The sequence below is a fragment of the Microtus oregoni genome, unplaced genomic scaffold, assembly GCF_018167655.1.
Source record: "Microtus oregoni isolate MIOR12 unplaced genomic scaffold, Mior012 000022F_ref0000154, whole genome shotgun sequence".
NCBI classification, from domain to species: Eukaryota; Metazoa; Chordata; class Mammalia; order Rodentia; family Cricetidae; genus Microtus; species Microtus oregoni.
Window position 1 is genome coordinate 8565002 of NW_024543081.1, and position 24408 is coordinate 8589409.

At 51.0% G+C, this 24408-nt stretch overlaps 2 protein-coding genes across 5 annotated transcripts in view; both read right to left on the reverse strand.

Annotated features, from left to right (window-relative positions):
* Positions 1-7052, reverse strand: part of Fam118a (family with sequence similarity 118 member A) — a 29384-nt gene extending 22332 nt beyond the window's left edge. For 2 of the 4 annotated variants that reach the window (XM_041672124.1, XM_041672119.1), the window contains exon 1: positions 6038-6136. The gene's annotated coding sequence lies outside the window, so the exon portion shown is untranslated. Of the gene's footprint in view, positions 1-6037; positions 6176-7039 lie in introns of those variants that run through there. The other 2 variants (XM_041672123.1, XM_041672121.1) reach the window with 2 other exon arrangements.
* Positions 7053-13939: 6887 nt separating this feature from the next.
* Positions 13940-19783, reverse strand: Upk3a (uroplakin 3A). Its single transcript, XM_041672631.1, has 6 exons — positions 19696-19783; positions 18855-19010; positions 17631-17910; positions 17338-17420; positions 15652-15784; positions 13940-14198 (listed from the first exon to the last, which is right to left on the reverse strand). Exons 1-6 carry the CDS (start codon positions 19745-19747, stop codon positions 14039-14041), a joined length of 864 nt encoding a protein of 287 aa, XP_041528565.1. The 5' UTR covers positions 19748-19783; the 3' UTR covers positions 13940-14038.
* Between the last annotated feature and the right edge of the window lie 4625 nt (positions 19784-24408).

Consider the following 24408-nt stretch of genomic DNA (forward strand, 5'->3'; position numbering starts at 1 on the left):
AGTCGTCATGAGAGTGTCCATAAGGCGAGGTGGGTGTGAGGGCTACATTAAAAGTGCCATAACAAATAACTAAATTAAGTCCAAGTCTGTGCAAGCCTCGGCACTCAGGAGGCAGAGGAAGGCGGATCTCTGTGAGTTTGTGGCCAGCCAGTGCTACACCAAACAAGCATTCTACAGGCTTTAAGTACAAAGATACAGGAAGTTACAGCTCAGTAATCAAGGCTTGCCCACTAGGCTCAAAACCCTAGATTCTAGCATCTCACACATAGTCCTGCAGGAACATGTGCAGCCATAGGCTGCACAGTTCCATCACACCAAAGGGAAGGTTAACAGATACTCAAAACCTACCCCCTTCCCCCAGCAGCGAGGGCAGGCATCACATTTAAACACTGAGCAGGCAGTAGTGCCTCTGAGGACAGACCCTTACATGGCGAGAGAGGTAGTTCAGTGATAGAGCTGCCTAGCATCCATGATGCCTTCCCTGCCTCCCAGCACCACAGCCAAGCGCAGACCTGTAAATCATCTGCAGTCTGTAACAAACGTGACACAAGAAAAGGACCACTTACAGTCAGACAAGATTAGTGTGGCCAGCAATGAGCTCTCTTCTGAAGGCCCAAGAACAAGACTACACTTCCCAGTCTTTCTCAAATGGTGCAGCTCCCTGGTGCCTAGCCATTAAATATATGAGCCTGCGGGGGCCATTTTTATTCAAACCACCATAGACCCAAAGCCTGGAGGTCCTCAGAGAAGGTTAACATGGAGCGAGCATGGTGGCCATTCCTTTAATCCTAGCTCTTTGGGGGCAGAGGCAGAAGGATCACTTCAAGTTTAAGATAATGACTTATCTACACAATGAGTTCCAGGGCAGCCCAGGCGACAAAGCAGGCCCTTATCTCAAAAAAGCAAAAGAGAAGAGGAAGCTGGTCTCTGCCACTTGGTGTATTCACTACACCAAGACCTCAGCAGCTAGGCAGCAGGCACTTGTGGCCATCTGCTGAGTAAAAGGCCAGTCTGGGCATACAGCATGAGATGACCTCAGCACCCCTCCAACCCCCATCCCCTCCCCCGCACAAAGATAGCCAAGCATAGTTGCTCATGTGTCCCCTCCCCCAACAAAGACAGCCAAGCATGGTTGCTCATGTCTGCAATTCTAGCAACCAGGAAGCTTAAGCAGAAGAAAGATATCAAAAGTTTAAATTAAGGCCACCATGGTCCACATTGTGAATTCCAGGCCAGTCTAAGCTACAAAGTGAGACCCTAAAACAGAAACAATGGGGCTGGGGGGACGGCTCAGTAGGTAAAATTACTTGCTGCACAAGAACTAGGACCTCCAGCACCCACCTTTGTAGGGGGCAGAGCCTGGAAGATTCCTGGAACTTGATTCAGTGAGAGCCATTTTATAAGGAATAAGGCAGAGAGTGACATCTGACACCTTCCCCTGGCCTCTGGGGAACACAAACACACACTTTAAAACAATTGACAGGAGACAGAAACCCTGACCTTGAGCACAAGACCAATCGTTAAAAGAAGTAACAACAGAAAATCCACCTACAGCTGGGCAGTAGCCCACGCCTTTGATCTCAGCACTTGGGCTGCAGAGGTAGGTGGACCTCTGTGAGTTCAAGGCCAAGCTGGTGATCTCTGTGAGTTCCAGGGCCCTGTAGACACTTTCTCAAAACAAAACAAAAATGTGCTAACTGGCGTCTTGAAAGCAGTGCTCCCAAGCTGCTTACATATTTGAGCCCAAATTAAGAAATAGCTGCATAACAGAGAAACCCTGACTCACCCCCCATAACAGGTGGGTGCAAGAAACGATTCCACAAGGTTGTCCACTCACTTCTGCACAGCTGTGCCACGTGCACTCACACGTATCACACACATAATAATGAATAAATTCTAATAAAGAAAAAGCAAAAATCCCACCAGTACCAAAACCAAAATGCTTAAGATCACAGTTCCTTCTGAGGACAGTATTATCCAGACATGCTGGCACACAGCTGCAGTCCCAGAACTTTAGAGATTAGAGTTGGAAGTGATCCTTAGCTATATATTAAGTTTAAGGCAAGTCTGGACTTGAGAGCATATCCAAAAAAAAAAATCGATTATTGCTGCTTTGAGGGCAAAACACGAAGCACTCTGCATGCATAATCTCATTCCATCTTTCAGTGCCAACAGCTCTTTCCTGCACGACTCACACTGAGTCCAATCCACCAAGCTGCAGTCTTGCTCATCCTCACACCAGAGTGCTGGGAGGACAAATAATACACAGGATGCTTTCCCAGGAACCCGCCTCCCACCGCTTTAGTCTGCCCATCAGAGGTGACACATCCCATAACACCGCTGTTTGTATTAACTTAGTAAGTCAGTAATGGTAAAACACCCAAACAGAGCCCAAATGACCCCCCCTAACCTCAGGAAGATGCAGAAGCAACTTAAAAATCACAAAATTTTAGAGCTGGAGGGATCTTAAGGTTTATATAATGCCAAATGCCCTCATTTTTCTGAGGTGAAAGCTGAGCCTCTAATAATTTGGTCAACATCTCCCCAGGCATTGGGGACAGCAATAACTCGCTCCTAGCTGGCACCCCAGACTCCTATGACTATCCCAGGCACTGTCTGCACCTCTGCAACCCCAAGACTCCCTGTCATGTTCATTCCCATACCTGGGCTCCTGGGTTGGCTGCTCTGTTTAGCTTGCTGGCCTTCAGTCATTCCCCAGAAACAGGGCGTCCGGGAAGTTGGGAGGAACAGACATGCACAGCCAGTCAGCTAGCATAGACAGTGCTATCACACAGCAGCCTACAGTAACCCTAGCAGAACTGATAAGGAGGGCTAAAAGAGAAGAGGTGTGGCCACTTTTCCAGGCAGAAGGCTCCAGGCTCCAGGCTTCAGGCTATGGGGAAAGGAAAGCAACCCAGAAAGCACCAGTCAATATAGGTGTGCTGTGCTGCCTACAGCCTACACAGCCCTAAGTCCGTTCCTGGACAGTGAAAGAGGACGTGTGTGCACCTCCCGGGTAGCCAGAGGCATTCCATGGGACAACACTAGAGAGACTTTCAGCGCACGCTTCGCAGGACCCCTAGATTTAATCCATTAAAATCCAGTCCTGTTACTGTAGGCATACTCTAAGTGACTGCCACCCATGTGTGGCTGGTGTCCGATTACTCTACCACAGAAAATCCCCCTGCACCGGGTTATCTCCAGTTCCCTCTCTGTCTCCCAAATCCAGGCTTTGTCCCCTGTTCTTCATGATCTCTAAACCCACAGTCTACACTGTGTCCCTGCCTTAAAGTGCTTGTCTGGACACTGATTTTGCAGCTTCAGCCCCTCCAGTCCCTCGGAGGACAACGCTGACACATCCACGTGTGTTCCCTTCAGCACCTTTCCATTTCCTTCAAGGGTCCCCAGCTGACCTCTACAAATTAGGCCCTCATCCCCGTTGGAAGCATGTCTCCTATGCGGGAAACAGACAGTCATCCTGGAGAGACACTATGGTGACTACGACCTAAGAGCAAACAGATCGAATCTCACCTAAGAAGTTCCCACGCCAGTGCCCCGGTCCTGGGCCCGGGTTTTCAGAAGCTTAGTTAAGCCCTAAAGAGCTTTTGAACCACACCACCTGGGTCTGTCTCACTTCCTACAAGCAAGTCTCTGCAACAACAAAAGTGACCATTGGGAAAATATGTAAGCCAGGACTAGGGAGATGGCTCCATCAGTCAGTCATTGGGCCTGTAAACATAGGGCCTGAGTTTGATCCTCGCCACAACTTTTTAAAAAGCGTCTCCTGTGCTGGTGTACACTAGTGATCCACTGCTGGGTCGGCAGAGACTGGCAGGTCCTTGGAGCTCAACCAGCAAGCCTCGCCTAATTGGTAAATTCTAGGCCAGTGAGAGACCCTGCCTCCAAATAACACAGGCGGCAGCACCTGAGGAACAACGCCCAAGATTGTCATCTGGCCTCCACAAGCACACAGATGTAAGTGCTGTCCCCTGCTCTCCACCCTGCTACACACACGCGAGCGAGCACGCACGCACACACACACACCAAAAACAAAATCATACAAGCTACATTAAACCAAGCTACTTTAAACCAATCACAGTGATGCATTTTCACACAGTACAAAAGAATATTCCACAACAGTCTTTCTTGCACTCTTGCTCAGAGGACACCTCTGCACCCCTCCTCCCCAGGAAAGTTCTCATATGAGTTCTGTTGCATTCAAAAAACATACAAGCTACTTTACTCCTCCATAAGCCCTTTAATGGCTTCCTGTTCCCCTAAACCACCCAGGCCTCTGCTCAGCACAGGAAGCTCAATGCCAGGTTCTGTTTATCATCAGTTCAAGGACAAAGCTCTGCCCCCCACTCCTCAAGGCTCTAAAATCTGGTGTGCTGGGTCTATCTCTCTGACTTTTCATCCCTTCTGTCGTTTTGCCTGAAATGACCCTCAACAACTTCTCAGCCTCTGAGAGTCGGCTTCTCTTTCACTTCTCACATCCCTTCCCTTCACCAAAGTCTATTCTCAAGAATCCCACCCCAGGCCGGGCGGTGGTGGCACACGCCTTTAATCCCAGCACTCGGGAGGCAGAGGCAAGCGGATTTCTATGAGTTCGAGGCCAGTCTGGTCTACAAGAGCTAGTTCCAGGACAGGCTTCAAAGCTACAGAGAAACCCTGTCTTGAAAAACCAAAATAAATAAATAAATAAGTAATCCCACCTCAGCTTCCTTTAAGGTCATTGCACCATAAGTACCATGTACCACAAGCTTGGGCAATGATCCCCACCTCCCAGCCTTACCAGCTGGGGCTGTGCCCTCTGCCTCCAGCACAAAGCACACTGGATCACATAGGGCACCCCACTCCCTCTTTAACAAGGTTTGACCCTTGTCTTTCACAAGCATCAGATCAAGTATGTTCTTTTTTGTAGCAGTACTTCAGGGCACCAGACTGTCCACTGTTTCGCAAGTCCATACCTGTTGATCAATGACAATAGCCTGAGGAAATGGTAATCTTTGTTCTAGAGAGTTCCAGGACTGAAAAGGATAACACGTGTACCATTTGGTCCCAAACCTCCACCTCGCGGAAGACAGTCACAGACTTGCATTAGCCTGAGGAAATGGTAATCTTTGTTCTAGAGTTCCAGGACTGAAAAGGATGACACATGTACCATTTGGCCCCAAACCTCCACCTCGAGGAAGACAGCCACAGACTTGCATGTCCTATGGAAGCCACCCCTAAATCAAGATCCCAGGATGGTCCTTCAGGTTGCCACCTTCCTAGCAACTAGGCCACCATAATGAAGCCTTGTTCTCTTGGACTGGTTTGGTGGGCTGTGTGTTGTAACAGAAACTACCGCGCACTGAGGACACAACCTAAAAGAGCCTTCTTCTCCCCAACTCCTTCACTCCCAGTGATGCCTCTCTACCATATGGGTCTCACGAGTTAAAGCGCGGTTCCACACTGGCCTCCACCGCACGGAGAGCACATCTCACCTCCTCTTTGGTTATACATGGCCCTCCGCTGACCTGTCGCATGTTGCTACTTTTATTCCTGTTAACAAATCACAAACCTCAACGACACTCTAGGAGAAGCTGCAAGGGTCTGTGAACCTCAAGTTAGAGAGCAGGAGGCAGGAGATCCCAGGAAGGACGCTGGGGAGAGATGGCCCTGAAGACCTCCACCCAAGAAAGGTTGAGGAGTCCACCAGCCGGGGAGACCCCCGCCCCCCGAGGAGGTTTGGGGGCGGGGCCAGAGGGGACTCGGTTGGGCATGTGGAGCAGAAGGTGGCAGGGTCTCAGGCCTTGAAGACGCCGAGGTCCTCCGTGTGATGAGTCTAGGGGAAAACTGGAGGGTCAGGGGGTCCCGGGATTAAAAGGTGGTCCAGTCTATAGGTGGCCGCGGATCCGGGCAGTCCCAGGGGATGCCGGAGGTAGGGGTCCTCAGGACATCAGAGAGAACTAGGGTCCCGAGCGCTCAGGGCGGGTCCTGAGGGCTGGGAAGACACAGAGTGCTGACACCCGGCCCCGACCCGCCGCCTCACCTGCCGCGCAGCAGAGTCGCCAAGTGTCGCTCGCGCTCTTGCCGCCTCCCACCCAGGCCGCGCCCCTCAGGCTGGGTGGAGCCGCCGGGCGGTGCGCCGGATGGCGCTGCGCGCGCACCACGCGGAGCCTGACGAGACGAACCCGCAGCGTCCCCTCAATGCCTTCCCCCCGCGCGCGCGCACTCGCCGCGCGAACGTTCCGCCCTGAAATCAACTGCCCCGCGGCAACGGGAAGTCCCGCCCATAGGGGGCGGGGCCATAGTACATCCCGCCCCCCAGAGAGGCTGCCACCGGGCGGTCTGCGCAGTCGTGTGTAGAGAGAGCGAGGACTAAACGACCTACGAGCTTGTGGCTGGGCTCACCTACACTGCTTTGCGTCCTCAGTTTTCCTGTCTGCGCGCCTGGACGGCCCTGTGAAAACGCGAAAGGTTGTCGAACGCGGTCGGAACCAGCCCTCGGCAGCCGCGTCCAGCCGGGCACTCGGCACCTCAAGCCACAGGCTGCACCGCCTGTGCCCCTACCGGGCTCAGCTTGCTTTCCCGCAGTGACCGTCTCTCCCACCTCGTGCCAGGCCTGGCGTCTGGCCCTCCCGGTGTGCCCCGGGGTCTATCTTGGACATGTCCAGCTTAGGCTCGGGTCCAGGGACTTCGGAGCCCCTGTGCCCAGGTTCCGCGCCTGTCAATCAGTGAACCCGCCCTGAACAGTGGGGGGCACACGTGGGTGGACTCTGCGCTGGAGCACTCAACCTGGGGAACCTAAAAACCCGGTTTCACCTCTCCTTTCTCTAAATAAGGTTAGGTCAGTCCAAAACCCATTTCCTCCTCTCCACCTTCCCGGATCCGCCCTACCCAGGCAAGTTTTTAGGACTTCCTCTCTCTCTGCCTCATTTTTTCTACCTGGGTTTGCTATTAGCATTCCTCCAACCCATAAGGAAACTGCATTTGTGATAGGCGCTGGTCTTAACGACTTTCAGTGGTTTCCCATGCAGTACTGGGCACCTACCCGAGTCTTTGAATGTTCCTTTGTCCTCAGAACAACCCGGTGAATGGCACTTCATTTACTGCAATTAACTACAGAAGAGGCGGGGGCCCAGGGAGGTTGTATTGACATTACTAGCCATGCATTGACTCCCAACACCCAGGCTTCCCGCCCCTAGACTGTATAATTTAAGTGTGGGGCATGTTTCTTCTTCCCACTTCTCCCCACCAGTAGGGCCCACTCTGCTCCAACAGTCAAGGCTTGGAGAGAACTGGTTCTAAGTCTACAGAGCTCCCAAATCCAGATTTAGCTCTTTTTTTTTCCCCCGTACTTGGAAGATTTAGCTCTTTTTATGCTACTGTTGACACACAGCGACCTCCTCCCTCAAGACAGACCCATGCACACGGGTTATTCTGTTCTCAAATGTGATGGGAAGAGGGGTCATCCTGATGATTAAGAGGTTCTGGTGCTCAGGGAAGAAAAGAACGGCAGGGCCTACAGTGAGCCACCGGGGTTGGGGCTGGCAATCTTTCTCTTGTGTCCTCACTCATTCCTCTGCCCAAATTACATCAGGGTCACCTTCGCTGTATCTCCAGCCCTGGCTTGAGAGGTATCCGCCAGTTCCATCTTTGCTCTGGGTATCAGAAAACCTTTAGTACATATTGCTGTCCAGGCTTGATTCTCAAGACAAGGTAAATGATCCCATCGGGTGGGGGGAGGTGGACCAAAGAGAGTTTGTCAGCAAAGGAAAGATGAGAGCTGTTGTCCCCACACCCCTGCATTCCTGAGGACAGGTGGCTTACCCATGCCAAGTGGGACACCTGCTGGGACAAGGCTGTCACCACAACTTCCAGGAAGATGGGGTTCAGGGCTTTGGAGCAGTGGGTCCCATCTCTGCCTGTCTCTCTCCCAGGACAGCGGCAGCTTTCTGCCAAGTATGGATGGTGAGGAATCCCAGTCCATGAGGCTTGTGTGGCAGTCTGCCAGGGAGGCAGGTCACCAGGGAGTGTCCTGGAGTGCCCATAAAAATGCCAGGGCTTATTTCCTGTTGAGAGGTCAGGGTTGCTCTTCGGATGGATGGAGGAGGGGCTGCACACGTGACTGAAGTGGCTTGCTTTTCTAGAATAGGGGAAAAAATAAGTTAACAAACACAACCGTGGAAAACTCTTAAACCCCCCTCAGAAGTAGCCCCCAGCGCCTCGAGGGCCAGCCTGATGGCTGCCTGTATACTGCTGGCTCTTTATATCTGGATTCTTCAACCATGGATCAACCAAATGTGGATCAAACAGATTCAGGGAGAGCTGGAGAGATGGCTTGGTGGGGAAAGTGCTGTCTGTACCATCATGAGGACCTGAGTCCAGATCCCCAACTCACTTGCAAAAGCGAGGTGTGGCTGTGCACACCTGTAACTCCAGACTGGGGTAGAGGCCAGATGTGGTGCTGTTAACCCCAGCACTCGGGAGGCAGAGGCAGGTGGATCGCTGTGAGTTTGAGGCCAGCCTGGTCTACAGAATGAGTTTCAGGCCCAGCCAGGGTCACACAGTGAGATCCTGTCTCAAAAAAAGGAAAAAGAAGAGCTGGAGAAACGGTTCAGTGCTTAAGAGCCCTGTCTGTTCTTCCTGAGGACCTGGGTTAATTCCAAGCACCCATGTGGCAGTTCACAACTGTCTGTAACTCCAGTTCCAAGGGACCTGACACCCTCCACCAATGTATATTGAATTAAATAATTTTAAAAAAAAAAGGAAAAAAGCTGAGCCGAGTGTGGTAACTCACACCTTTAATCGTAGCTTCCGGAGGCAGAGGGCAGCAGATCTCTGAGGGTGAGGCCAGCCTGGTCTACAGGGTGATTTCCAGGATGACCGGAGCTACACAGAGAAGCCCTACTCGAAAATCACTAAATAAAAAGTTAAAAAAAAAGAAGAAGAAAAGAGAAGGAGGAGGAAGAGGAGAAAGAGGAGGAGGAGAAAACAGAAGACCCCATAACAGTAATACAAAGGTGGAGAGGGCTGCAAGCGAGTCATCAGTCAGGGATGCTCTGACAGCCTAAGGTATCATCCCTGAAGCCCATGTGATGGAAGGAGAGAACTGACTCCTGATTGTTGCTCTCTGACCTCCAGACATCCCCTGCCACAAAATAAAGAAACATAAAAGGACATTTTTAAAATATAAGGTGCAGAGTGATAAAGACACGTGACATTGACCTCCAGCCTCTGTCTATGCATGCTTAGACAGGAGCACCTGCTCATGTATGCATAGCTACTAGAACTGTGGCTAAGGACGTACAGGCTTTTCCCTTGTTGTTCTCTGAACACAACTGTTAAGACAGTCTCTGTGCAAGACAGAAGCTGAGCGCACTGCTTCCCATCCGCTGCCCAGCTGTTCAGGAGGCTGAAAGCAGACGATCGCTTGTGCCCAAGAGTTTGAGCCGAACCTGGGAGACACAGCGAGACCCTGTCTCAAGGCAAATAAACATAACCGTGTCTTAGGCATTAAGTACTCTACCAGCAATTTAAAGTATGCAGAAGGTACTTGGGGTATACTCAGAGGTAGAATGCTTGTCTAGCGTGTGCAAGCTCCTGGGCTCCCACCCGGAGAATAACACAGGATATGGGAGGGCATGTGCAAGTAACGTATGCAAATATGTGCACACAGGGATTTGCACCTTGACGCACCTTGGTATGCACGGGCGTGCTGCAACTTGTCCCCAAGGGCACTGAGGTGTAAGCTAAATCCTTCCGCAGTAAAGGTTGAGGGGTATCTGGGGGCCATGGTCTCTCTTCCTCACTCAGATAAAATCCGATATGTACCTGTCTCCCTTCCTCCCCTGGGTGCTGGGCTCCCACATCCTTTACTCCTGCTGGCTCTGCCGATGCAGCCTAAGCAGCCTACATTGAGCTTGCCCAATTCCCCCCCCCCCCCCCCCCCCGACCCACCTTGAGCTGGCGTTATCACATCCCCAGTACTCCTGAATCCACGAGTCCCGCCCCTTTTCCTGCCACCTCATGGTCAGTCCATTAGCATGTTCTTCATCCCGCATCAGAGTTACACCCTCACCTGACTCCCACCTGCCCCCTTCCCCGCTGGGCTGGCTGTTCATCCCTCCTGCCTGGGTTACTGCAGAATCTATGCTTGTCTTGGGAGTCTCCCCATCCCAAAACTTCCACTACAGTTTGAATCTAGAAATGTCCCCTGAAGGCATATTGTTAACTCTTGATCCTCAAACAAAGGCAGCACTTTGAGACGTGATTGGCTCATGAGGAGCTGACTTGCCGGACTGATTCATTGATGTGTCCATACTGTGATGGGCTCCTGGGACTCAGTATTGGAAGTGAGATATAGTTTAAAGGAGTAGATCTTTGGAGTGTGCTCTTTGGAACGACATCTGTCCCTGGTGTCTGTCTCTCTTCTCCTTCCTCCCCCATCCTCCCCCACCCGGTCCTTTTTTGCCACCACGAGGTAGCGTCCTCCCTCCACATTGCCCTCTCCATTGCGATATTCTGCCTCCTCACATGGGACCGATGCAGCCACGGGCTAAGACTCCTGAAGAGACAAAGTAAAAATTCCCTCTTTTCAGTTGATGCCCTCAGGTATTTCGTCATCACAACAGAAAGTTCAATGATCCATCCACCACAGGGCACCCAAGTGGACTTTGTCAGGCTTATTTCCTCCTGAAACTACTCCACGGTCTGCTTATCACACTCAGAATAAAAGCCTGTGTCACAGTGGAAGGCCTCAAGGCCTCTGGCTCACTGACCTCATTTATCTCAATCTCTTAGCCAGTAGGCCACACCCTCTTGCTGACCTTGAGGGTGTCAAACACTGGCAAAGTGTTGTCTCTGAAGTCATTCCTGCAGGTGCCCATTGTCCAGTGAATAGTGAACCAAGGGCTGAGGCTGCCAGACTCCTTTCTCCCCTTGCATTGTGCTGGGGTGGGGACACAGAAATGAGCCTGGCGCCTTCCTGCCCTCCAGGGGCTCAGTCTGGGTTGACACCCATGAGTGGACCAGCACAAGCCTGTGCAGGATGTTTGTAATAAGCTACTACACTCAGGGTAGCTGATGAGTGACAGAAATCTACTTTTTATGATTTGGGAAACTGAGATCAAGATGCCCGCTTAGCCTAGGTGTTTTGAGACTGAGTCCTTAAATCCTTTTGTGGCAGGAGCTTTCAGGGCTGGTGCTTACATTCCTCCACTGTTCAGTTGGGAGCATAGACCCCAGCCCCTTGCATCTATCCCAGCCCCCAGGCCTGAGAGTTGTATTGGTCTGGACTCCAAATCCCAGCATGCCAGGTTCTGACCCCTCCCTGGGGGGGGGGGGGATCAGAGGTCAGGACCACTCCCACAGAGTATTAAAGTGAACTCCCAAAAGAGGAACACATGGTCCCCCAATCCCCTCCACCCTCCACTCCTCACACCCCCACACCCCCACCCTCCACACCCGCCCCCACACACACACCCGTGGTCGCATTCATAGCCACCTGAGAGCACAGGAATCCCATCAAACCTGGATATTTTTTAATTTGGCTTGTCTTGATTTGGCTTGATTGGGAATTTGCGTCGGCAGAGAGCTCACGTTAGGAAAAATTCCTAATACCCACCCCTATTTCTCAATAGGTCTCTTGTATAGCCAAGGTTATCCTCAGCTTGACTGTGTTACCCAAGACAATGTTGAACTCCTGATTTTCTTGCCTCTTCCTCCTGAGCGCCGGGATTACAAGCATGTGCCACCACACCTACGAGCATGTGCCACCACACCAGCTCTGGGCTCTTTTATAAGAACATGGATCCCAGTGGTGAGGACCCCACCTTCAACAGCAAAAGTTTCAAAAGCCCCATGGTAATATTACCCCCCCCCAGAGTCAAGACTTCAACTAAGAGTGAGGTGGGGGGCACAGACTTGTATCGTTCTGCAGTGCCCTGGGAAGAAGAGTCTATTTGCTAGTGTGTGTGTGTGTGTGTGTGTGTGTGTGTGTGTGTGTGTGAGAGAGAGAGAGAGAGAGAGAGAGAGAGAGAGAACATGGCCTTCCTTCAGCTATAACTTTTCTACTATAAACAGCTCCTGAGCTCCTCTTCCAGTGATGAGGGGTGGGCTGGGACGTGTTTTGCACACCCCAAAAGGGGAAGCATCTTGGTATGGGACTCAGAAAAGAGAAATGAGTCTCTTGAACCAAGACCCAGGACAGGAACAGTGCCTTTCCATGCATGCATGAGCACAGGCAAACGCGGCGCCCTCCCTGCTCCCTGTGTATCCTGCAGCCTCTTGGGCTTGCTCTGTACCAGTCACATTCACTGGCTCCTGGTCTTCCTGCTGGTCTGAGATCCCGTAATTCCATTGCACTGCTCAGATGCCATGTGCTATTTGTACTCATGCAGAACTTTAAGACAATTCTGAAGCCATTTCTGACAACTCTCAGTACTTCCCCTCCTCCCCTGGGAACCAAGGACATAACAGCTATGCATGCACATACTGAGATGTTGGGAACTTTCCATCTCCCTGAATAGGGGCATGATAACCCTTAGATGTTGACTCAGTTACTGATGTTTTGACTTAGTCCCTGGGAAGGGGCAAAGTGACCCTCAGAAGTTTCCCTTTACCTCATCTGATCTGGCAACCACTCTCCAGCCAATTATTGGTAATAGCCATTTTGAATAGGTCAATCATAATAGTTAAAGAACAACCCCCAGACACCCCTCCCTTCTGTGGTTTTTCCCTTTAAAAATAGCCTGTACTAGACATTCAGGGTCTTCTAGCCTCCCGACTGCTGGAAGACCCTGTCATGACAGAATTTATAAAATCCTCATGCTTTTACATCAGCTGTGATGAGAGATGGTCTCTTAGGGCGACTCCTCCTCCTCCTTGGTGATTGGACCCTAGGGTCCAACATTCACTATATACACTCTGCAAGCTGGCTGTCACCCCCTTCCTACTTCAGAGTCCAGTGAGAACCCTCCGAGGCCCCTCTAACTGTGACAGAAATGGGGCAGGACTAGAGCATAAACCAACGCCACCGGGGTTACATCTGCTTACCCCAAGGTATAAAAAAATGGCTGCAGTGGGAAAGGGAGTCTGGCAGCTCAGCCTTGGAGAGAAGAGCCAGTTGGGAGCTCCAGCTGACTGCCACAACTTCCCTAATCAGTTCCTGCTAGATATTGGGAGGGCCCAATTTGATGACATCATTTGCTCTCTTGCTATTTGTCCTTTCACTTGGAAGCCTCACCTGAAAGGGTCCTCCCCTCTGCCCAGAACTCTCCATGGGAAGCCCAAGCTGGCGGCTTAAAGGGGCTTCTCTAGTGGATTCCTGCTGGGTTACTGAGCACCTGACTTGATAACGCTTTAATTTCTATCTACCTATCACTCATCTATCTACCTATTATCTATCTACCTATCATCCATCTATCTGTCTGTCTATCTATCTATCCATCTAACTCTCTATTCATCATCTATAATGTATCTATCATCTATCTATCTATCTATCTATCTATCTATCTATCATCTGTCTATCATCTATCCATCCCTAGCTACCTACTTCTTTCTATTTAATCTTTTACTTGGGTTTGCTATCTACTTAATAAACTCACTCACTCTAAACTGAAAGCAGAGATCATTTTCCAGAAGGTACATTACAGAGGCTATGATGATGCCCTCGGGGAAAGCAGTTAAGGAAGCTAGGTCAAGCTGCCCCCATAACAGCCCAGATCCAGCGGCTCATTTAACAGACGGGGAAGATGGTGAGACTCGGGGTTGAGAGCTGAGTAACTCGCATGCCCTCAGCACCATTTGACAACAATGTCCCCATCTCCTGAGACCCAGTGTCCAATGCCCAATACGATGTCACTCATATATCTATCTTGTGCTTATGCTTTCATTCTAGATATCGCCACTGAAGATTTTATTACAGATTTTCATGAAGTTGGACCGACAACCTTTGTTTCATCTTTGGTCTGGTAAGAACATAAACACCATCAGCGCAGACTGCAAAACCAGGCTGAGAAGAGGCCACCACCTGGGACGGGGACTCGTTTCAGTCTTGGAGCTTGCTGGTGAACACCTCAGCTCTGTCTAGGGATGGGCCACGGTTCACAGATGCGTAGGAAGGCTCGGAGGTCCCCAGGGTCTTGGGGACAGCCTCCTGGGTGATCTGTGAGTCGTGTGCTGTTTCCCCATCAGAGTTGCCCATGTCCCTGACAGAGAAAGAGAGATAGCCAGGGTTAGGGGAGCAGAGCAAACCTGGACCCTGCGGCTGCTCAAGGCCTTAACTTAGTCCATTGCCTTTGAGGAGGTAATCTCAACAACAGTATTTTTGTAGCCCTTGTGTTGTGTAAGGTCACGGGAATAAGGCCACGAAGTGTCACCCTTCTTGAAAGTATGAGGATAGCTTCAAGCCTGTGAGCTCGAGAATCTGAGGCCATTGTTCCAGGCCTTCAAAGTGCCCTAATCATCAAGGGGACAGATCACAGTCAACAGTGATCACACAGGGTGGACAAGTCCAAGAGGGAGGCTTCCTGGAGGAGGGGGCAGATGCTCTGATCCTAAAGGAGGATCATGGGTAGAAAGAGGCTTAGGGGATGAAGCAAGGAGAGAAAGACGGTCCAGCTGCTAACAAGACAGCGACTTTTGTTGGCTGCTGTCATTTATCATAGATGCTTTAACTTAAATGCCAGGGGATATTTGGATTTCACTGCCCTTCTCTGAGCCCATTCTAGCCTGGCTAGCTTCTGGGACCTAGTCAATTTCAGACAAGCTTTCCCATCTACTTCCCCACCCTCACTAGAACCCCTACCAGTCTCCCGAACCCCTCTGAGTTCTCCAGGCTTGCTAGGGCTGGGCTGAAGAGCACACTGTGTGGGGCTGGGATCCACTCTTGTGCAAGGAGCTTGCTCTTGCTCAACCCTCCTCCAGGAAAGCAGCCTACTGCTGTTGCAAGCCCTCTCCCAATGCTTCCGGATTCCCCAGTGAGCATACTACAGGCTCACTGAGTGGCAGTGTGTGTGTGTGTGTGTGTGTGTGTGTGTGTGGCAGGGTGCTGATTCATGCCATGCTCCACCCTCCCAGGCTTCTGCAGTCTGAGACCTGGGTTCTAGGCCCAGGCTCTGACCATGAGATATCCTCCCCTCTACCAGGCCTCAGTTTCCCCACCGGAATGGGTGAGTTAAATAGCAGCTCCCAAGCACTGCTCTGAGGGCTTCACGGAAGTAATTCCAGGTGACCTTTGCCATTCTATTGTACATGTTATTGTCACCTTGATTTTCCAGATGGGGAAACCAAGGACCTGTATGCCTTCCTGAGGTCACAAAACTCCATCACAGCTCAAGCCTGTCTTTTGTGGGGGATGTTGAGACTGCATCCAGAGCCTCCTACATTCTGGGCAAGTGCTGCACTGAGCTACACTCCCCATCCAAAAATTGAGATATCAATGGGCCCACTCCGACAACCTGGGGTGCACCTGAGCCCTTCCTTCAACCCTGGTAAATGGCCTGACCTTGAAATCCTAGGGCTCTGTTTGCTTTCACCGGACCACTGCAAGTAGCCCCTGGCTTCCATTCCCTGCCCAGTCTCAAAGGACCCAGTACTGAATCTTTCCTGGGGAGGGTGTTGCTCAGATTCCAGCCCTCCCTCTCAGCTGGCGGTACTCACACAAGGCTGAGGACAATGGCTCCAGCAAAGCCCACGAGCAGGAAGAAAGGTAGGGAGCCCAGAATGGAAGTGATGACAATCATGCCTCCACTCCGCCGGCCCGGCCACGTGTCGATGGCTGAGTACGGGATAGCTGCCGAGGACCACAAACCACTTACTCCCGAGAAAATGCCCCACCCTGGTCTTCTTCCAGTACAGGAATCCCCTGCTCTGGCTGCCTGAACTCCAGGGTGACCTACATACCCAGAGCCTGCCTGCCCCTCATCCCCTTCCATAACCTCCATGTTCCTGGTCACTCTCTCTGCGTGCAGAAGGTTAGATATATACTAACTCAAGACTTCTGGTGACATGGATGGCATACTTATTCTAAACAAAATAAAGCTGAGCAAAGTGCTCAGAGGGGTTGTGGCTTTCAATCCTTCTGGTCAGTGTCACCCTTGGAAAACAACGGAAAGGTCCTACAGTGAGCAAGGGACTTGTGGCACTGCCTACACAGATCCCTGGAGACCTGACTGAGTTCGCACTCCACTTCCGTACCCCAGGTCTGGGTAGTCTCACATCCACACTGAAACCTGGAGGCTAACCCTTAGGACCAGCTTCAGGAGCGCTGGCCCTCCTGCCTCCACCAGAGTTCCTAGAGGGATTCCACCACACTGGCCAGACGAGGAGGTGGAGGTGTCCCCTGTGTGAGGGACAGAGACCAGGCTTAGAGCCAGGACTCAGCTCCAAGGATCTCAAGGCTGCTCTCTGCAAGACCACAATAGATGGGAATGTCACAGGAGTCGTGATGGGGAGGCAGCATGGGTAGGATCACCCAGCAGCACAGGCATGCCTCATATACCCACATACAACATACAGCAAATAGGCTATACTTAAACACACTACACTCATTACACACTCATAGATGTGTGCCGCACACCGTGTGCCTCACAGGCACACACAACACGCTTGAACTCACAAGTGATTCAGTCATACCCACAGTCAGGTACATTCACACATTCATCCACCCATCAAGATCCCTCACACCTTCATGTCCCTCACTAGTGTGTGAGCTCAGGCAACCTTCTGGAGCCTCAAGTGGCCCTCCTCCTGCTGGGGCACAAGTAGGAAGCAGAGGTTTCTGCACTGGGGTCCCACACAGTCATGATCAGATGAGGTCTATCTCTACAAAGCATGGATGTTCCCTGCATGGAAGTCTGTGCGACCCTGCACTCCCTCCTGAGAACTCGGGTGGGACTAGGGGTGCAAGCATGACCCTTGGTTGTTCTGCAGTTTTCTCACCCCTGCTGCCTGCCTCAGGGGTTCAAAAAAACTCTGGGCAAGGAGAGACATGGTTCTTCCTGAGTTCTTCCACCTAATCTCCCGTCTTTGGGCTGCCATCCTGCGCTGTCAGGGATGCTTGCTATTGTGAGAATTCATAGGGCCACCCGTCTCTGAATCCAGAGAGGTGACCCTGACTTTAATACACCCAGCCTGGACTGATCTCAAGCATGGAAGAGGGAAGGGATGGTTCCGATGAATGTATCTCAAGAAGCAGTGTCCTCAACAGCACAGTGGCCAGTTGTTTGGGAGACTTTCCCCAGGGACAGTCAACTCTCCTCTGGGTCAATCCCTAGCCCTGCACTGCTGGGGTCCCTTAAGGAGTATCCCAGGACTGACTTGCCACCACCCCCAGCACGCACTTACGCCGGTTGGTACGGATGGGATCCGACCATAGAGTCTCGTCTTGTACCAAGCCTGTGGACATGTTGACCAGGACGTATTTGAACCTGGAAGAAGATGGATTAAGAGTGACATTCATGTATCCTTTGTGCCCAGCCACTGGAAACAGAAGAGAGGAGAACCATGGGGTACACACTGGAAGACTTCCAGGAGACAGCTATGGGTGGGGTCAGGACACCTGGTCCCTGAGTAGTATGACCTCCCTCATTCAATCCCCTCCTTGGGCCCCCTGTCCTCCCACAGAGGCTTACACCCACCTGTACTCAGTAGCTGCCGTCAGGGGTGGGTTGCAGAGCCCCTGGAAGTTGGGGTCCCAAAGGCAGGTCCCATTGTCGCCCACCCTGACTAGGTATGCGTTCAGGATCTCTGAGGCCTGGGTCACATCTCCAACAGCATCCAGGCTGGGCAAGTCACCGCAAGGGGTCAGGTCAAAGGCCACAGCTTTGTAGGGGCCCGACCTCCCGCCCTGGGTTTGCTGGGAGGTGGTGTTGAGTGGAGTTCCGGCACTGCTCTGTACAGACACATTCCTGGAGCTGGCTGCAGAGGCAATGCTGGGAGTCAGGTCCCTGGCCACTCCAACTCAGCGGTAACTGCTTAGTCACCCATCAAACACTCCCAAGCCCAAGTCTGCCCAGGTTGGTTCCGGGCACTAGGATGATTGGCATGTGGGAAAACTCAGTGGGATGGGAACAGGAGCGCTTCACTGTGAGGTGGTGGGTTCATCTCTCACTTGCTCTGTCTGGCAATGCCCTGTAACCCCCAGCTCAACAGACATCTGCCACTTGCAGCTGGCAGCCCTGGATTCTTTCCCCTGTAAAATGGGAAGGGGTGGGGTAATGCCAAGGTGCATGTGACTGGACCCATACTGGATTTCACATTTCTTCTTTACTATATGGGTGACTTGGACCAAACACCTGATATCTCTGGCCTCTGGGCTTCTGTGAAATGGCAGAAAATTATCCCAGATGCCTACAGATTGGACACTCATAGGTAGCTGTAGAGACCTGCTCACAGGATGGAATGCTGGGAAATCTCAGGAGACTGTCAGTGGGTACCTGGTTCCCAAACCCAGAAGCTTGCATTGAAGGGCTGTGGGCTGGGTCATGGGGCGCAATCCTGGGGAAAACCCTGAAACAACCTAGGTTTAAAAGTCAGTGAGATCACAATGCAGTTGTAGGAACCCCAGAGAAGGACCCCCAACACTCTTGCCTTGATCCCCTGTTCTGCCATAATGCCCAGCATGCTGCTTGCAGACATCAACTCTAAAGTGGGCGGGGCAGCGGGTGCTAGGCAGGTACTCAGAATTTGATGTCTCCCCCACCAGCCTGGATGCCAGCACAAGTGCAGGTGTGGGGCACAGCCCCAGTGGTGTCAGTGTATGCATGGACAGTGATGAGCAAAGGGGCCCTAGATCTTCCCAGGCATGCACTGTCCCATCACCCAGCTCCCTTCTCCTCCCTGTGGACCTTCAAGGACCTTACCTGAGTCTACCATGGCATAGAGGTAAACGTTGTAAGTACCGCTGAGTGGCTCCGAGCTATCGAACAAGCACAGAGGTTTCTCCAAGGCCACGGTGGTGAGGGTGGGGTTATTGGTGGCAAAAGTCACGCTGGCCAGTTGGGGCTGGAGGTTCACAGCTGGTGAAGGCAATGAGGGTTGGAGCTGACCTCTGGGCACAGGCGTATCTGAACACTTACTGCGTGTCCTGCCCTGAGCTTGGCCTTTCCGATGGGCCAATTCACAAACTTCTCTCGGAGATAATCAGTGCTGCTGTGCCCACCCTGCACATCCTACCCCACATCCCTACCCACCCAGCTGCCCTCTATCTGCCTCTATAAGTTCTCTCTGTCCCAGGACCCTTCCCCCTCCACCGCACCAATTCTTCACTTGAACCCTCCACTGTAACATGCAAACCGCATCCATTTTCCTCCCTCTAGGACCCTTGGTGACCCTGGAGGTCCAGTCTCTCAGGAAAAACAGTGAGGTCCAGAAGTTCAGGGCTCTTCCATGTCTACTCTCAGCTTCAGCCCCTGCAGGCTCCCTCTAATGCTATCCCAAGATGGGCCATCCCTCCCGCTCCAGGGACTGGTCCCTTCTCCCCCAGTCCGGGGGTAGCCACAGGACTGGGTCTGCTCACTGCAGTATAATGTTCTCCGGCAACACCCCTCAGGGGGTCGAGGCCTGCCCATGGAAGCTAATACCTATGTCCCTATTGCTGGAATCATAGACCTCCTAAATAAGCTTCCTAGTGCCACTCCATGTCTCCGCTCGCTCCTCTTGGCCCTCCCTGGACACGTCCCGGTGTTCTCATCCCCCGCTTACTCCAGCCACACCGCAGGCATCCGAGGGCCAGCAGGGCCCAGAGCAGGAGCATTGCCTGAGATGAGCCTCAGCGAACTGGCACTTCAACCTGCAGAGCCACTCCTTGCCCTGCGCAACCCTGAGCACCTGCCACCAGCAACCTCACGGCACGCCCCGCCCCTCTGGAGCGGGACAACTCGAAGGCTCTCAGTGTTGTATTTGCATACGCCCTGGGCTCCTCCCTCCAGTGCTGTTTTGGGGACCTTCAACCAAAAAGCTCCGGACTATCCCTGCCCCTTCCCCAAAACTCCTACTGCGTGCTGAAGCTGAGCTGATGCTTTCACAGTGGTCTGAGACATCCTCATTTTTGGAACCTCAGTTTCAACACTGTAAAGTAGAGACACTAATTCCGACAAGCATAAGCTCATACTATGTGCCAGATGCTGGTAAAATTATCCCTCGTGGAAAAATGAAGTCCTGGATGATAGTTCTTTTCTGTTCTCAGACCATGCAAGACAGGTCCAGAGAGACAAGGGCTGCTTCAAATGATTGGAATAGAGTCTTTAACTCCTCACTGCTTCCTGAGAATCAGTGGACAATAGTGATGGTGGACTGGAGTGCAACTCAGTGGTAGATGCTTGCCTAGGCCAAGTAGGACCCTGGGTTGTTCCCCCTCCCCCAGCAGAACTGAAGGACGAGGGAGAGAAGAAACCCCACTCTTTTTCTTGGCGCCTCTTCAGCTGATGGGTCTGTCTAGATGAAGCTGAACAGTCTTCTCAGCCACTGTTGTCAGAACTTGTTGACAATGAGAAACACATGGTCCCAGAAAGAGGGCTGATGCCCCGGGTATGCCCTGGGTGAACAGCGGCTCCCAGTCTGTGGTGGGAACAAGAAGCAAGGTTTTCCTGTGAAGCGAAGAGTCTTGACCCATGGCAGAGAGCTCCTGCTGTTGAGGATGGGGTATTCTTGTTGTGAGCCAAGGAGAACGGGAGAGAGGAAGCACAAGTGTGTTCACAGGATGCCTTGTGGACGGATGCCAATCTGAATGTTCCTGTAAAAGAGAGAGAGAGAGACTACAGTGTTTCTGGGTGCTTCTGCTCTTGGGACCCAAAAGGGCTAGCAAAAATCTGCCAACACTGCTCTCTCTAAAGAAGATGATGTCCACGAACATGTTGTCTGGAAGCCCTTAAACGAAGAGGGTAAGAGACTTAACACCAAAGCACGCAGACCAGCATCTTGTTACCCACACATCCTGCAACACAAACACCAACGTAACAACACACTAAGGAAAACAAGGAGGAGGCTGCAGAATGTGCTAAACTTTTGGCCAAGAGAATGAAGGAAATTAAAGAAAAACCCTAGGAACAGATTGCCAAGAGACGTGGGCTGTCCTCGCCGAGAGCTTCTATTTCTGAGTCCAGCCAAAGTAAGTGTTTAAGAGGAACAGATAAATGATCAGCGCTTGAAAAAGGAAGAGAGAAAGGATGGGGTCTTCACCTAAATTAACCAGTTCCCTCCAGGGTCAGGAATCTGTGCACAACTCCAAGTGCGTCTTAAATCAGTTTTATAAGTAAGGCATACAGATCAACAAGCATGGGTGCAGGACCAGCAAATTAATATAGTGTGGAATGGATAATACGTTCATCTGTGTGGAATCTGGATCTGAGTAAAGGTGCAAACAACTATCTCAGGCCCTTCTTGGAAAAACCTCTAAGGATACAATTCCTGAGTTAGAACCCAGGACCTTACTTGTTGGTGGTGAGGAGGGGAAGGCAAATTCTGTGGTACCCTAGCACTGAAGTTGTGCTTGCTAGAGAACGAGGAAGTTTTGGGATAGAGAAAGAACTCTATAGAGCAAGATAGGACAAGTAAAGTGCTTGACTTGTAAGCATAAGGACCTGAGTTCAAACCCCTGGCACCCAGGTGAGAAACCAGGCGCAGAGGCACAGCTAGAATTCCAGTGCCAAGGAGGCAGAGACAGAGGAACCCTGGGATTCTCTGACTACGTAGTCTTGTCAAGATGAGCTCGACTTTCAGTGAGAGACTATCTCAAAAAAAAAAAATACAGTCTATAGAGGAAAACACCTGATGCTGACCTCTGGCCTGCACATGCAAACACACAAGCACACACAAACACACATGCACATGCAAACATACAACTAAACCCACATGCAAGCACACAAACACACATGAACACACACGCATGCACAAACATATATGCACATGCAAACACATACACCCAAACACACATGTACATACAAACACACGCACACAAAAACACACATGCACATGCTTACAACACACATACACACACAAATAAATAATCAAAATGTTGGTATTTTTGTTTTTGTTTTGTTTTTACCTTTTCTGACCACTTAAAGAGCCTAGCTGTTTTCCCACTCCTACCCTCCCATACCCCAGCAAAGGTAAAATGCTTACATTCTAAAATCTACTTCCTGGCAAAGGTCTCCTGGACCCTGGAGAAGGGCTGACTCCAGGCCGGGATGGGCAAGGCAGGAGAAGCTGGACTTTTGAAATTTGCTAAAGAATGGTGAACACATGTCAAAGGAGCCAGTCTAGACCGGCTTGAAGAGGCACCTGTCACCCAATCTGAGTAACTTTGAGCACAAAATAAACAAAGGTGGTAATATTTTACATTTAGCCCATCTGATAAAATACAAGTCCTTGAGTCAGTACTGATTCTGTACAGAGATCTAGAGATACTAGCTTAATGCAGTGACCTAGCCAGGCATCCCTGAACAGACAGACAGCATGTGCTTCCTGGACTTACAGCAGCCAAAGGCACCTATGCGGTGTTCTGCCCCCAAAGTTTCACCTGGGTCTACTCGGCAGGAAGCAAACAGACACAAACTGAGGCCTGTCTGCCAAACAACCGGCCACACTGCTTTACAAATGTCAGCATCCTGAGAGAGGAAAAAGAAAGTCAAACAGAGACTGAGAACTGAGGCCAGCTCAGGGGGACTAAGGGCATGGAGCTTATACGGAGTTTGCATTTAGCAAACTTCCGGCTTATGCATCTAAAATCAAGCAGTCTATCCAGGCACAGTGGCAGAGGCCTGTAGTCCCAGCACTTCGGAGAAGTGAGGAGAATCTCAAGTTCGAGGCCAGCCTGAGCTGCCTGAGTCTCCCGGTCCAGGGGCTGGGACTGCAGTTCAGTGGTAGAGCACTTTGGATAACAGGCACAAAACCCGGGTTCTGCCCCTGGTGCCACACAGATGCACACATGGAACACCACATAGCACACACTGTTATAATCTCTGTAATAAGGGCAACTAGTAGCATGTGATGCATATTAAATAGCAATAGTGCACAGACATTAAATCTCTGGACCAGTGAGATGGCTTGAGCAGTGGGTAAAGGGGCTTGCTGCTAAGTCTGACAACCCGGGGTCTGATTCCCAGGATCTATATCTGCCAGGGATGCAGATATTTCTAATTGAATGATTGCTTTTTTTTTCTTTTTCTTTCTTTCTTTTTTTTGAAACAGATTTTCTCTCTCTCTTTTTTTTAAAAGATTTATTTATTTATGATGTATACAGTATTCTCAGTATTCTGTCTACAGGCCAGAAGAGGGTACCAGATCTCATTACAGATGGTTGTGAGCCACCATGTGGTTGCTGGGAATTGAACTCAGGACCTTTGGAATAGCAGGCAGTGCTCTTAACCGCTGAGCCATCTCTCCAGCCCCCCCCCAGATTTTCTCTATATAGCCCTGACTGTACTAGAACTTCCTCTGTAGACCAGGCTGGTCTTGAACTCACAGAGATCCGCCTGTCTCAGAGTGCTGGGACTAAAGGTGTGCAGTGCCTCCACTACCCGACAGGATACAGATATTCTAAATTGAGGCGGGGGTCCTTCACTTTGACTGTAGGACTATAGGAACGGTGGATCCCAAGACACTAGAATTGTACCAGGAATCTCACTTTGGGAGGAGAGAAAACTCAAAGCCTGGGCTGACCAGAGGAGACATTTCTCTCCAAGACAGACGTTCATAACTTGTCAGCCTACCTTAGAGAAGAGACAGTGTTGGATCAGTGGTGTGTGGGGCCATAGCTTGACCCACACTGCTTAACTGTATAGTCCTGAACCTCTTATCATGGCCCCTAAGATAAACCTGGAACCCCTGAATCTCTTTGTCCCTCTACCTACCACCGTCATGTAGAATAAATATCATTTTCTCTCTTTTGATGTTAATTGGGCAGCTTTAAATGCCTTATCACTGACAGAGGATTGAATCTGATTTGTTGGAGTACAGTCTGTGTCCCCAAATCTGGTAACAGTAAAAGGAGAGAATTGCCTCCCATGAGACCACTGTGGCGCGCGAGCGCGCGCGCACACACACACACACACACACACACACACACACACACATATCTTATCCCAAAGAAAGAAAAAAAGAAAAAAAAAGTTTAAGACAGGATCTCACTACGTAACTTTGGCTGTCCTGGAACTTGTGATGTTTGGCTGACCTGGAACTCAGAGAGTTCCTGCTTCTTCTGCCCCTAGAGTGCTGGGATTAAAGGTGTACATCACCAAGCCTAGGAAAAATAATTTTTCTTTATTCTTTTAAAGAAGTTCAATTTTTATAGTGGTGACGAGGTTGTGCAAAAGGCAACGCAGGCTGGGGGGCAGGGCTGGGGCGGGAGCGAGGGTGAAGCGTCCTGAGTCAGACAGGAAGAGAGAGCGGATGAAGGGTGAAGGAAGTGTGCGTCTT

Bases quoted from the DNA above. Each gene is read 5' to 3' on its own strand.
- Upk3a (XM_041672631.1), bottom strand. From the start codon at position 19,747: ATGCTCCTGCTCTGGGCCCTGCTGGCCCTCGGATGCCTGCGGTGTGGC. The intron at 17,421-17,630 runs GTGGGTGTAAGC...ATCTTCTTCCAG, and splicing joins ACGGCAGCTACTGAGTACAG to GTTCAAATACGTCCTGGTCA. The intron at 15,785-17,337 runs GTAAGTGCGTGC...GGTCCTCGGCAG, and splicing joins TCCCATCCGTACCAACCGGC to CTATCCCGTACTCAGCCATC.